This window comes from Nilaparvata lugens, chromosome 7 (assembly GCF_014356525.2).
Source record: "Nilaparvata lugens isolate BPH chromosome 7, ASM1435652v1, whole genome shotgun sequence".
In the NCBI taxonomy this organism is placed as follows: domain Eukaryota; kingdom Metazoa; phylum Arthropoda; class Insecta; order Hemiptera; family Delphacidae; genus Nilaparvata; species Nilaparvata lugens.
The window spans coordinates 56,545,445-56,560,543 of NC_052510.1; the positions used below are offsets into that span (position 1 = coordinate 56,545,445).

The 15,099-nt window shown below is 34.5% G+C and overlaps 1 protein-coding gene across 2 annotated transcripts; it reads left to right on the forward strand.

Annotated features, from left to right (window-relative positions):
• The first annotated feature begins 124 nt into the window (after nt 1-124).
• On the forward strand, nt 125-14,596 carry LOC111054793 (torsin-1A). 2 transcript variants are annotated; one of them, XM_039433226.1, is made up of 6 exons: nt 125-365; nt 2,570-2,832; nt 5,849-6,000; nt 7,649-7,797; nt 8,627-8,780; nt 14,084-14,596. In XM_039433226.1, the coding sequence occupies exons 1-6, from the start codon at nt 230-232 to the stop codon at nt 14,211-14,213; spliced, it is 984 nt and encodes a 327-aa protein (XP_039289160.1). In that variant the 5' UTR covers nt 125-229; the 3' UTR covers nt 14,214-14,596. The 2 variants fall into 2 exon arrangements, with proteins under 2 accessions (XP_039289160.1, XP_022197586.2); XM_022341894.2 differs by lacking the exon at nt 8,627-8,780 and adding an exon at nt 10,124-10,277.
• The last annotated feature ends 503 nt before the right edge of the window (nt 14,597-15,099 follow it).

Consider the following 15,099-nt stretch of genomic DNA (forward strand, 5'->3'; position numbering starts at 1 on the left):
ATATTGTACAAAAATCAATGCAATTTTGATATGATTTTCTTCAAGGTTTTTTAAATACAAATTATATTATTGTCTGTGTACCTTAATATACAAGGCCGTGATATTCTCTCACAGAAGACAGATCACAGAACAGCTGTCTTACTACATTGTTTTTGTATAGGTTATGTTCATGTAATAAAAGTAAGATAATGTTTTAGTGTTAGTTTTTTGTTTTGGTATTTATTCAACAATGCTTCTTTTCAAGTTTTTAATTATAATAATTAGCTTTAATTGCTATAATGCTGATTTCTTATCTAATATGTTTTCAAAAGTAGCTGATGTAGTATACTACCAATGTGAAATAGACAAAAATCATGACATGATAGGTGAGGGTGTCAAGTTATTTTAAGTGTATAGTACTTTTGCAATTTCTACATTGAAACAATAATAATTATATTCATATTGGAGAATCTTTTCTTGATATCTTTTAAGATATAAATCATTAAAGAATAGGAAAATCATAGTTGCCTTAGAATTTATATCGGTCTTTCATAATGAATGCCGGTAATTTGTGATTTGACAGGTATTGCATCCGGCCAACAGTGGCTCGTCAAGCGAATCGTGGAGTATCAGTTCTCATTGCGCTCATTACACTCTTCATATATACTAAGAAAACGGTAAAGAATAAATTAAAGTCGTCAGCCGAAAACTAGATTCTAGTGTCTCACTCGGGTTGCCAGCTCGGCCGTTAATCTTGGTGTTTGTCTCAGCTTGTTTTGACCCTACACACGACAATCACTATCTCTGTTCTACCCGTCTCATTCTCTGAGGGTCCCTGAGAGATCAGGCTGGTGCTTGAGCTCCTAGGTGGCTTCTTCCAGAGCTACTCTGGAATTCGTTACTCGCCCGATATTAGGAAAAACTGATCTGCCGCGGGTGCTGGTTCTCGTGGTAAAGGGATAAACGCCAACCAGGGGGAACTATAATAGTGTTATTAACCTGAAAATGTTGGTTAATCAATTCAATAGAATTTATTATCATCTTTTCCATCACCCATTCACAAGTTTATAATAACTGATTTGGGCAGCATAAATTCCAACAAACTTTGGAATGGAATACCAACTAAAGACCTTAAAGACATAAGGTCTCTAATACCAACTTTAGGTCTTTAAGGTCTTTGTTTCCAACTATCTCATGACAATGCTCATAATTATTTAATTAATACTTTCTAAACACATGATTTTGAATTATTACTTATACTTTTTCAACATTATTTAAACCCCCTTCTAAACTCAGTCGTTTGTGATTTATGATATCACCATATTATATTACTGATTTTGATATTAAATTACATTCTGTGATTACTGATATTATTAATATTATATTTCAGTTATAACTTATAGGCTTGTAACTTATTTTACTAGGTTATCTCATTTTCACTATTGATTCTGTCTCATGTATTGTCTGGAATTGATTCAAATGTAATTATAAATTTGGGAGAAGACAGTTTTGGGCTATGCCTGTTGTCTTCTCCCAATCATATTATATTATTTATTATAATTATGAGTTGTAATAATTGTCAATGAAATAAATAAATAAATAAACTACAGCACAAGTTATGACTGTGTGACTCCGTCCCTGGAAGTAGCCTGAATAATGGGTGTACAGCTGGGTAAAGGTCTCAGAATAGGTATGGAAGGTTCATGGTTCGACCGAGCCACCTGGACTCTCCGTCTCTTGGAGTAGCTGGACACAGTGAAGGCTGTCTGATGGAGTTTCGGGGTAAGCCAGTGAGAGACCAGACTATGGGGGTTGAGGGTACCCCCGTATCTGGAAGTAGCAGGCATGTGAAATTACCTCGTGGTTCAACCCATACTGTGGGTAACGCCTTCGTCTCTGGAATTTGCATCAAATAATTTTGAAACCCCTCTCTCACTGGTTCTTATTTCCGAAACGTTCGTGTCCCCTTTTGGGCGCTTGGGTGGTAGACATGCAATCGCCCACCTTGGAGACGAATACAATTTAAAACTACGAGTATTTTTCCTGTCCTGTCCTGACAAGTTAGAGTCATCTTGGAGGATACATCCGGGCTCAAGTACCGCCGGGATTTTGCAGTGCCCGACAGCAGTGCAGTGGATGGTAGATTGGGGTTGTTCCACTGCAATGCAGGCTAAATTCCTCTGTGATACTTGCCTACCGACTAGGCAGTGCCGTTGGGTTTTAGCTCGCATGTCACACCTCACGGGTTATGCATAGAGCAAGAGCTAATTTGGAGGTGTGGCGTCGCGGCCGAAATCCTGTCTCCCTCTAGCAACCAGCCTGGTAGTGTAATGTAATACATGGCTAATGATTCTATTTGCTTAGACTAACTCATTTTCAATATCGTATTTATATTGAGAGAGTTTTGTGCTGATAAATGATCATTTTTGGTGTGTTATTGAATTGAAATATTTGGATCACTATGCTCGTAAAATATGAAAATAAACATGTTGATTATTTTTCTTGTATTTACTGAAATATAAATTGAATTACTGAAAATAAACTGAATTATTTGTTAAACTCATTTGTTTTCATAGGCTCTTGTTTTCAGATCTACATTACAAGCTTAAGAAAAATTTATTCGGGCAGCCGTTGGTTGAAGACGTAGTTATAAATGCAGTTTCAGCCCATATAAAGGGAAATTCACAGAAGCCTCTTACAATTAGTTTCCACGGCTGGCCTGGTTGCGGGAAGAATTTCGTAGCTGACTACATAGTGGAAAGCCTGTTCCACAAAAAGGAGAAAAGCATCAATTATTTTCTCTTTACCAGAGCAACGTTTCTCCATCTTGAACATGACATTTACGAATATCGAGTGAGTACTAAATGAGCATTTTCATGTTTTCTAATTTGTATTACTGGTGTAAACTCAATCTTATTTGGTTTTTGAATTGCGTTCATTGAATTAAAAACAAAAAGATAGTTGAATTGGATGGTGTTTTTCCAAAAAAAACTCGACTCAAGGGCATTCTCCACTATAGTTTGGGACTATTAATAATAAAGATTATCAGTTACAGTTCTTATATACAATTTTATATCGTATTCACTAATTCATTAATTCAACTTCATAGTGCCGGTTAAATTTTAATCGTAATTAATTTCACGAGAACCAATCAGAGGAACCCTCTTTACGCAAAAGCCTTCCCTGATTAGTTCTCGTGACATTAAAATTTAACTGCCATTTAAGCGACCGGGCCTAAATGCTTAATCGGAAATATGTTCAAATTTAAATAATTTTAATATCTGTTTCAAACTATCTTTATTTATTTATTTATTTGGTTAGCAAAAACAATACAATAATCGAGAAAAAAACAGGCTATTGCCTAAAACTTTTCCAATTTCCTAATTTATTTTCAAATTGAAAATTTAAATTTGATGATCTGTTAATCCAAGACTATAATATCATAGCCACCTCTAATACAAGGCCCTGGCCTATTGCAACTTCGCAGTGTAGGCCTAGAATCTATAACATGATTGGTGAAAAAGATTTTTAAAAAATACCAGTTTATCTTTTTCACCAATCATGTATTAGATTCTAGGCCTACACTGCGACGTTGCAATATCGTAGGCCGCGGCCTTGTATCTGGAATTTGCATCAAATAATTTTGAAACCCCTCTCTCACTGGTTTTTATTTCCGAAACGTTCGTGTCCCCTTTTGGGCGCTTGGGTGGTAGACATGCAAGCGCCCACCTTGGAGACGAATACAATTGGAAACTACGAGTATTTTTCCTGTCCTGTCCTGACAAGTTAGAGTCTAACTGTTAGAGGATACATCCGGGCTCAAGTACCGCCGGGATTTTGCAGTGCCCCGACAGAAGTTCAGTGGATGGTCGATTGGGGTTGTTCCACTGCAATGCAGGCTAAATTCCTCTGTAATACTCGCCAACCGACTAGGCAGTGCCGTTGGGTTTTAGCTCGCATGTCACACCTCACGGGCTATGCATAGAGCAAGAGCTAATTTGGAGGTGTGGCGTCGCGGCCGAAATCCTGTCTCCCTCTAGCAACCAGCCTGGTAGTGTAATGTAATACATAGCTAATGATTCCATTTGCTTAGACTAACTCATTTTCAATATCGTATTTATATTGAGAGAGTTTTGTGCTGATAAATGATCATTTTTGGTGTGTTATTGAATTGAAATATTTGGATCACTATGCTCGTAAAATATGAAAAAAGACATGTTGATTATTTTTCTTGTATTTACTGAAATATAAATTGAATTACTGAAAATAAACTGAATTATTTGTTATACTCATTTGTTTTCATAGGCTCTTGTTTTCAGATCTACATTACAAGCTTAAGAAAAATTTATTCGGGCAGCCGTTGGTTGAAGACGTAGTTATAAATGCAGTTTCAGCCCATATAAAGGGAAATTCTCAGAAGCCTCTCACAATTAGTTTTCACGGCTGGCCTGGTTGCGGGAAGAATTTCGTAGCTGACTACATAGTGGAAAGCCTGTTCCACAAAAAGGAGAAAAGCATCAATTATTTTCTCTTTACCAGAGCAACGTTTCTCCATCTTGAACATGACATTTACGAATATCGAGTGAGTACTAAAAGAGCATTTTCATGTTTTCTAATTTGTATTACTGGTGTAAACTCAATCTTATTTGGTTTTTGAATTGCGTTCATTGAATTAAAAACAGAAAGAAAGTTAAATTAGATGGTGTCTTCCCAAAAACACTGGCCTCAAGTGCAGTTTCCACTGTATGGTATGGGACTAGTAATAATAAAGATTGTTATAACTTAGTTTATAAAGATTGTAATAATACCGTTGTTATATATGATTTTCTCTCGAATTCACTAATACAGTAATTCAACTTTATAGTGCCGGTTGCACAAAAACCGGTTAGTTTTAATCGTAATTAATTTCCCGAGAAGCAATCAGAGAAACCCTCTTTACGCAATAGCCTTCTCTGATTAGTTCTCGTGACATTGAAATTTAACCGGCATTTGAGCAACCGGGCCTTAATGTTCAATCGGAAATATGTGTTCTTATTTTAATGTACGTTTCAAACTATTTTTAAATTTGATGATCTGTTAGTCCAAGTCTATAATATACGATACAATAGCATGAATAATCAATAATAATAATATTGTATATTGATAAAATACTATGAATCACAGAATTAAATACCCGTATACAATTATTACGTTGGATGAGGGTGTAAATACATAGTGGAGCAGCGATCGTTGAGGGTATCAGAGAAGGTAGCTAAGGGCCGGTTTCCGAGCTCGGGATTTAGCTAAGTCCTAGACTTTAAACAGCCGGAGTCAGAAAATTGGCTTTCCAAAACGGGGCGTAGTCACAGCTTTTATAACAGTAGTCGCAGTTTTTATTTTCTCATTACTATAATTGGAAACGTTTTTCCTTGACGAAATTAAACATTCCTAAATAATTCAAAATAGTTGAAACTTTACACTATTTTCTCTTTATTTTATTTTGTGTTCAATTTTCTAGTTTTTCAAAATTTAATTCAAGCGTGGCTATGACAATGACTAGGACTACGCCCCGTTTCGGCAAGCCAATTTTCTGACTCCAGCTGTTTAGAGTCTAGAACTTGGACAAATCCCGAGCTCGGAAACCGGCCCTGAAAGTTCTGAAAATGATGCATCCATGTGAATGGTTCCTTTCACCCTACAAACTGGTTTTGGCTTCAAACGATCACCATTTCTACTCTGCAAACAGAGCCTACCTTCGCCGCTTCACTATGTTCTGATACATTTGAACACTTGCATTACTTTCTAACTCTCTCAGTTACCTTCTCTGCTACCCTCTACCTTCACTGTTTCACTTTGTTTTGAGCCTAATCAGTTCTTCACTTCGTTTCAGACGCAACTCAAGAAGAAGCTGATTGACAGTGCATGGCGATGCCCTCACTTCCTCTTCATATTCGACGAAGTCGATAAAATGCCAAAAGGTGCTCTGGATGTTGTCAAAAGTTTTATCGATTATCGAACACAAATAGATAATGTCGATTTCAGGTGAGGCAATACTCTTGATGTCTCTTACTCCTTGGCGTTACAGCTCATTCAGAGCCTTGACCTCCTTCAAAAAACCTCTCCATTCGTCTCCATCGGCAGCCTTACGTCTCCATCCCCTGACACCCAGCTTCCTAATGTCGTCCTCCACATCCTCCAGCCAACGTCTCTCGGACGTCCTCTCAGCCTTCTCCCTCCTGGGTTGTTCCTTAAGACCTTTTTTACAACTCTTGAGGCACTCATCCTCTCAACGTGTCACTCTTGATGTCTACTTGGAATTATATCTTGCTCATTTGAAGATGATGGGTGGTAATATTCATTTCATATACATCTCAGTTTATCTATCAAATCAGCTGTTCAATCAACGTTTTCCTTATTTTGATAATTACTAGTAGTTCTGTGAACAGTAGACCTCACGCAGTATTCTCATCCACAAGTACCTGATTGAAACTATAGACCTCATGGAAATACAGCAATAGACTGGCTTCTCCTCACATCATCTGTGTAATCACTTGTCAGCTGATTTATGATGAATAATTCTATAGTCTGATTTTCACTCTAATATTGGCGTATGAAGGAGGCTCCTTTTTCCTTTTATATTATCCTTGAAATGCAAAATTTCCAAAAATCTTGCATATACGTCGACGCGCAATGAAAAAAGGAACATACCTGTCAAATTTCATGAAAATCTATTACCGCGTTTCGCCGTAAATGCGCAACATATAAACATTCAAACATTTAAACATTAAGAGAAATGCCAAACCGTCGACTTGAATCTTAGACCTCACTTCGCTCGGTCAATTATTATCTATAGCCCAAAATTATTATCAAAACATTTTGAATAATACCAAAGTGTTTCCATTAAAAAGCTAAATCCTTACCCCTATCCTACCCTTCTACATTTGAAACTTGATTAAACAGAACAGAACCTTTTAGGATATGTCGATATCCTAACCTTTTATGAATTTTTGATGAACGTTTTATGATGATGATGGTGATGATCCAGTATGGAAGTTCAATTTATTGTTGAATGGAATTTTTGCTGCAGGAAATAATCTATGTATAACTCACTTAATTTGATTTTAATATCTTGATTGTTTCAAGTTTTCAATAGCTCATACACTGGTACGTTTGACTAGTATAAACTTAAAGAGAAATAACATTAGTGTTTCCCGTAACATAACATTTATTTGACTGTATTTTCGTCATCTTCTCTTTAAAAAGTTTGATTTTTAATTCTATATATTGTAAAAAAATACACTATTGAAGACATTTTCTAAACGGAGACTTTCGAAAGTAAACAACATTCAGAATATAATTTTTTCTCTATTCTCTTCTACAATTCTCATTTGGTGCCATCTTATTGTTTATACGGTGTTTGATTACTATCTCATGTAGAAGAAAATGTCCTTTGCTTCAAGGTTTTCAAATCCACTAAAATTGTATGCCTGTGAAACCTAGCAAGTTTACAGTTTGAATTTATTTTTCTTCTTATATAAATTAGCCAAAAAAATTACTCAGGTTTTTTCTCTCGTTTTATTTTTTATCTATGTTACAGAAAAATAAGTTATTTCTTATTATAAAGTCCTAAAGTAGCCTAAAAAATTACTCAAATTTGTCTCTCACATTTTATTTTTTGTCTATGTTACAGAAAAACAATTTTCATCTTCTTGTCCAATGTTGGAAGCAACAAAATTGTACAAAAAACCATAGAACTTTGGGAGAAAGGTGTGGTGAGGGAAGATTTCAAAATGGAGGATTTCGAGAGTTTCTTAGCGATAGAAGCTTTCAACGATGACAGTAAGACATATTCTAATTTATTAATTCATTCATTTATTGCATCAATATTTTGGAAGCAACAGATGAATTTGCACACGATTCTCCATTTCTCCTATCCCCTCTTTCCTGTCCTTGTCACCGATCACTCTGTCCCTATTTCCTTTCTCCCTGCTACTTGTACATATTCATCAGAGCATCTCAAACATTCAATACTTTTTTCTTTTATTGTAATAGTATCTTGAGTCACAAGGACGGGAAGGGGCCTTTTGCAGGCGAGAATGAAGTCTCTAGAATTTCATTCGAGCACTGCAAAAGACATTATCGTCCATGTAACGTACACTATTTTTGTCATAATAATCTAGAAAAATATATTTTTGTCATAGTCATTCAATTTCAGCTGTTTTACATCCATGAAATCAAGCCGGTAAACAGCTGATTGTAGAACAAATAAACATATGATTCTCATTACAGCATACTATACTGTAATAAAATCATAAGTTTTCTTTACAGTCGAGTATGTTTCCTATAGTGCGGTCCACGTTATAATGACGGTATTTGATCAACTTCGGTTTTGCTATCCTTGTCTATCATTCGACAAAGCCGGTGGTACTATCCTTTTCTAGGTCCACAAGGATGACAATTATGTTTTTGACGGTGTAGAAATATAATTAATTAATGCAGAGAATTAGCATCGCTATTCTTCTATCTTCATCCACTGCCATTATAAGGTGGACCACACTATAGTAACATTACAGTTTTCAAAACATATTCACAAATCATGTCTACCTTACATAGAATTTATTTCATTAAAATTTACCATAATATGATAATTTTTTGATCTCAATTACAGCCAGCGGTTTTTACATGAGTGACATAATTGAGAGTCATCTCATCGATCACTATGTGCCTTTCCTACCTCTTGAAGAGGAGCATGTGAGAAAATGCATCAAGGCTGAAATAACAAAGCAAAGCGCTCACTTATTAAACGTCGACGAAGTATTGGAGTGAGTATATAATTATCCTTAGTAAAAATTAAGTATAGATTAATTATACGAGTATAAAGGAAATTCACAAACAATCAACATTAAACATGTTAAGTAAATTAGATAAGAAGGTTTTAAAACCGGATTGATGTTCACACTACAATTCTACTTTTAATTGGTTTCATTCAAAATACATAGCTGATAGCTAGAGGGATTTCAAAATATATGTATATGTTGTGGGTTAAGTGGAAGAGGGGGATTTTATTGCCTCAACTTCGCCCACATCACTTGTAATATTATAAATTGTAAATAAAATACATCTATCCATCTATACTACTTTTATTCAAATTATTTCAATACAATTAGTATACATATATTTTGAAATCCCTCTAGCTATTAGCTATTTGAGGTACCGTATATTAAAAAGTAATACATTCTAATCTACTATGCTGTAATATATTACTAACAAAGTGAAGTAAAAAATTCATAAACTCTAAATATACTTATTCCATAATTATTCTGATTAGAATCTAATGATGATTGCCTGTCTGACTAATCATTATGAGCCTGCTCATTTACTCTGAAATTGAACTGTACGTTGAACGTCTCAATCATTAATATTCATAAAGAATAATTTCAATTTTTTTTTAATTTTACTTCTTTGAAAGTGTACTTATTGTATGAATCAATAAAGAATAAAAATTTACCCGCAGTTGATTCATCAAAACGAGCTTCAAGCTTCTGAGTTCCTATCTGTTTCATAGTATGAAGTACGATTAAATATTTCGCTCATAGTAGGAGCATAGAGGAAATATAAGTTTTGCTTATTTGTTTAACACTTTGTAACTTAATATATTGTAATATTGTAATTTTGTTTTGGCAATAAATTTCAATTTCAAATTTTTTGATTAAGATAAGCCATAACTTATGCTATATTCTCTCTATGACATGAGGTACCCAGTATCCAATAGAGTTATCTTAGAGATGATATTGATGTCATGAATAATTAATATGCTTAGTAGCATTACAGTTTTCAAAACATATTCACAAATCATGTTTACCTTAAGCTGCGTACACATATACGTGCCTCCAACCCGCACCGAGCACGCTCCGCCCTCGTTCCTCCATCGCGCCGCAGTCGCTCCGCCCTCGCTCTGCAGTCGCACCGATCATGAACGTTACGGAAGATGTTAGCTCTTCTCGCGTTCCCCGGTCGATCCATTCTTGCTCCCCGGTTGATCATCAATCGATCTGCTCGAGTGACGTTCGGTTGCGGAGCAGAGCAAAGTCTGTACGCACCTTTACATAGAATTTATTTCATCAAAATTTACCATAATTTGATAATTTTTTTATCTCAATTACAGCCAGCGGTTTTTACATGAGCGACATAATTGAGAGTCATCTCATTGATCACTATGTGCCTTTCCTCCCTCTTGAAGAGGAGCATGTGAGAAAATGCATCAAGGCTGAAATAACAAAGCAAAGCGCTCACTTATTAAACGTCGACGAAGTATTGGAGTGAGTATATAATCATCCTTAGTAAAAATTACCAAATATAGATTAATTATACGAGTATAACGTAAATTCACAAACAATCAACATTAAACATGTTAAGTAAATTAGATAAGAAGGTTTTAAAACCTGACTGATTGATCTTGCAACGAAGCGACTGGCAGAGAGTAGAAGAGAGTGGAGGGCTGCTGCCATATAGAAGGACCTGCTTACGAGCAGAAAACTACAGACAGACAGATTGATCTTCACACTACAATAAAGCATTTCAAGTTAGTTGAAAAAGGAGGAGGTTTTAAAACCTGACTGATATTCACACTACAGTTTTAATTTCATTCATAATACAATTTCAATAAAAATAGTATACATATATTATTCTAAAATCCCTCCAACTATTAGCTATTTGAGGGGTATTTAATAAAATAATAGCCTACATTCAAATTTACTGTGCTGTAATATATTACTTACAAAGTAAAGTACAAAATTCATAAATAATAATAGCTTATACCATAATATAAATCCATATCCCTTATTCATAAATTCTGTGTTTGACAGTGCTGCCGAATCATAACTCCTTTTGGACTAATTAGTCCAGTCACTATATACATTGGTGCATGCAATTTATATTGTAGTTCTGATTTTTTAATATATCATTTGGGTACATAAGAGAAGTCCAGAACCAATTTGTTCATGCAAAATTTCCTGGTGCTAGATACAGAGTGGCCCAAAAACCTCGTATTTTCGGCTCATTTTCCAGTTTTCAGCTATTTTTTGGCCACTCTGTATCTAGCACAAGGAAATTTTGCATGAAGAAATTGGTTCTGGACTTCTCTTATGTACCCAAATAATATATTAAAAAATCAGAACTACAATATAAATTGCAAGCACACCCCCTTTTTTATATCTATATTGGCTGGACTAAATTTTTAAAAAAATTTCGGAATGTGATAGTAATGACTATAAGCCAGTTTCTCCATTTTCAATCAGTTAATGATTATGTGTTTTGTCTTTGTTTTTTTTTCTAATAAATATTTACGTAATTTCGTTATTTAATATAGTTAGAAGCAATCTGAATCCAAAATTTCTTGTTGTTAAGTGTTTGAACTGAAAATTGAACTCAAATTCAAAAGTGAATGAAGCATAACCTTTTTTGGACTTGCAGTATGAATCAGAATTCGGGAAGGAACAATTTGGGCTGTGCATGTTGGTCCTTCCCCAATAAATTTTATGAATTGTGTTTTGTGTATCATTGGATAAATAGATAAAATAAATTAATAAATTTTTATTAGAATCTAATGATGATTGCCTGACTGACTGAATTATTGTGAGCTTGCTCATGTACTTTGAAATCAAACTCTACGTTTGGCTTCTCAATCATTAATTGAAGAATAATTTTAATTTTGTTTAAATTTCACTTCTTCTTTGAAAGTTACGCAATTCAAGGGGCAATAAGTTGAAAATAATTATTTTAATTTTGTTTAAATTTCACTTTTTCTCTGCAAGTTACCATAGAGAAACAATAGCGTAAGTAGATATCCCATGGTATAGGGAAGTTATGTCGCAACCTTTACTGTTATCTCAAGCCGATTACTGTCGATTATTGTCAATTTTTACTGTTTTGTTGGGGTGATAGTGTATGAACGGCACAATTTGAGTGACTACCAGCGTCACACAGCTGCATAGGAAAGAACTACGTGAACTATCGGCTTGGGATAACAGTAAAAGATGCGACATAAACGCCCTATACCATGGGATATCTACTTGTGCTATTGTTTCTATATGAAGTTACGCAATTCAAGAGGAAATGAGATCAAAAGATATGGGATTCTGCATTCTGGAGCTCTTTTGCCATAGTTATTGTTAAATCTTTGAGGTCAATGAATTCAAAAAAACTATTAAACCAATCACTTCGGTGTTATCTAATGTGAATACATTTTTTATTGACCCTGTATTGTAGGCCTACTGAGGAAGGTTATATCGTTGATTTGAACTACATTTTAGATTCAGATTTTTCTGTCAAATTCTTAGATCTGTTCTGTTAAGCACACACACATCGATTTTTGTTCGTACGATATTTTGCCGTCCTTATGAATTTTATCAGATTAAACAGAACTTGACAAACATCATCTGTTTGATATCATCTGTTTAATCAAACAAAATTTATAAGGATGGCAAGATACCGTACGAACAAAAATCGATGTTTGTGTGTTGGGCTTTATTCCACTGTGTGATACAATATTATATACATGTAATTCTTAGACCTTTTATGTTTTTCCACCATCAGAATTAGCTAAATATTCTGTGCGATATAATTATCTAAATCTACGGTATCTACTACTCAATATTTTTGAATAAATCAACTTTTTCACTCTTATTATCACTTTATTACTTGACAATTACCTTTGAATCGAAACATGCCGTTCTCTTAAAATAAAAATCTGGTGTGGCGCACTCACACAACTTTCCTTGCCGTTACGAAAATTTATCACCTGACGCTAGTGTTCCCGCGCATCTCAAATCTACTATTCAAAGATATGAGGCAGCTGGTGATAGGACAGTAACGCTAGAGACACACGAGGTCTGCTATCTCTTCATAGTGAATGATTTAATAGAACCAACAGTTGCAAACAGTTTGCAATTTAATAATCACATTTTCTCGAATTTCAAGCTTATTTTCAATTTTAGGTGAAAATGTTACTTGTCATCAATTGCAGAGATTTTCATGCTCAATCTTCTCCACTTGAAATTTGTTGTTTAAATTATATATGAAGGCGGCTTGAGAATCTAAAATGAAACTTTGCATGGATGGGGCGGAGCTCCTGGAACTTTTACAGATGTGGGACTTGTTGCAGTTGATTGAGCTTATCAATGACTTTTTCAGGTATGAATTTGATCAAAATCGTTGGAGCCGTTTTTGAGAAAATCGCGAAAAACCCTGTTTTTGACAACATTTTTGCCGCCATCTTGAATTGCATTTGATTGAAATTGTTCGTATCGGATACTTATAGTGTAAGGACCTTAAGTTCCAAATTTCAAGTCATTCCGTTAACTGGGCGATGAGATATCGTTTACACAGACGCACATACACTCTCACACACACACACACCCACACACACACACACACACACACACACCCACACCCACATATATATATATATATATATATATATATATATATATATATATAATATATATATATATATATATATACATACATACATACATACATACATACAGACCAATACCCAAAAACCACTTTTTCGTAATCAGGGGACCTTGAAACGTATAGAAATTTAGAAATTGGGGTACCTTAATTTTTTTCGGAAAGCAATACTTTCCTTACCTATGGTAATAGGGCAAGGAAAGTAAAAACAAAGGACAAGAACTAGACACAATAGAACAATTCTAAATATACTCCCAATTTAAAAGCGACAATTTATATTAAACGAACAAACTAACTTCAAATCCCACATCCACTTTTATTACCTTCTCAGCCATAACAAACCCAATAGACACCAATAGCACACTAAACATTGCAATCCTATCCTTCTACTTGTCTGTGAGTACAACCAGGAAGATGACGGACCTGCCGAAAGATCTCGTTGTCACAGTGAATGATTCATTCATTTATTGTCAAAAATTCTGACTGCTAGTCGTTCTTTTTAATAGCAAAAAGTGATTTAATAATAAGCAGTTCGTGAAGAAAAACAACATTGAAGAAGATAAGATTCTATCAAGTTACAGTTTAGCGTTTGTATTTTTATTAAATAAAATCAAAATAATTATAATTCAGTGATTGTCTTTCTTTTTCACAGTAAAATCAAGAGAACACAGCCTTTCGGACCAAAGCCCTACAACTTGTACGCCAGCTCCGGTTGCAAGCAAATCAAGGAAACGGTCAGCTTCCTACAGATGAAAAAATCGCGAAGAAAAGACGAGTTCTAGTCAATTCACACTTGGAAACATCACCATGCTATTGTTTGCTGCCTCCTTGTATGTTTTAATCCTTTTTTATCCATCTATATAGCATGCATAAGCATGATTCTTAGCTGTCACTGTGTTTTAAATTACAAACTTGTGTTGAACAAAACATTTTTCATTCCATCAGAGCATTTTGATCTCGAATCGTGTATATTCTGTAGGTATGATTTCTCGGCATTGTTGACTGATTCTTTTTAGTGTTTAGCGGTAGCTGTTGTAAGATTATTGTGATGGGTATCGTTGAGAACGTTGTGTTTGGAATGCAATATATGAAAACACCAGTCAATTTGTATCACTGTGATGATTTGTTGGAAATATTGTTTGAATAAAGTATTTTTATCTTCTAATTGTTTCTTACTTATCACTTATTTCAATAAAGACCAGGGGCTTTCCCATCTGTATTTTGAATTATCATCTGTTGTGATAAATTATGTGATGAATTATATGTTGTAATCTGCAACATATTTGAAATCAATAAAAAATAACACTTATTACTGATTAAATACTTGCAATGCACCTAGAATTTTAGGTACTTGAATACGTGGTTTATCATGCAATTCAATTGAAAATGTATCAAGTCTCTTAAGCTGCGTCTACAGCGGAGTTAATAACACAAGTTTTTAACATTTTTGTTATTAACTGATGTTAATTACAAAAGTCATTAACATCATGTTGAGCTGCGTTTACACCGGAGTTGATAACACGATTCATTAACAAAATTTATTAACTTGACTGAATCGACAAAAATTTCTCTTAACAAAGTTAATAACTCGTGTTTCTAACAGAAAATTCCTTGCTATTAACAAGATTCATGTTATCCATCGAGAGTCAGTAAAGATCAAATGAAATG

Coding starts and splice junctions, on each gene's coding strand:
- LOC111054793 (XM_039433226.1), top strand. CDS start 230: ATGCTTCTTTTCAAGTTTTTAATTATAATAATTAGCTTTAATTGCTAT. Junction 366..2,569: donor CAAAAATCATGACATGATAG/GTGAGGGTGTCA, acceptor TCTTGTTTTCAG/ATCTACATTACAAGCTTAAG. Junction 8,781..14,083: donor AACGTCGACGAAGTATTGGA/GTGAGTATATAA, acceptor TCTTTTTCACAG/TAAAATCAAGAGAACACAGC.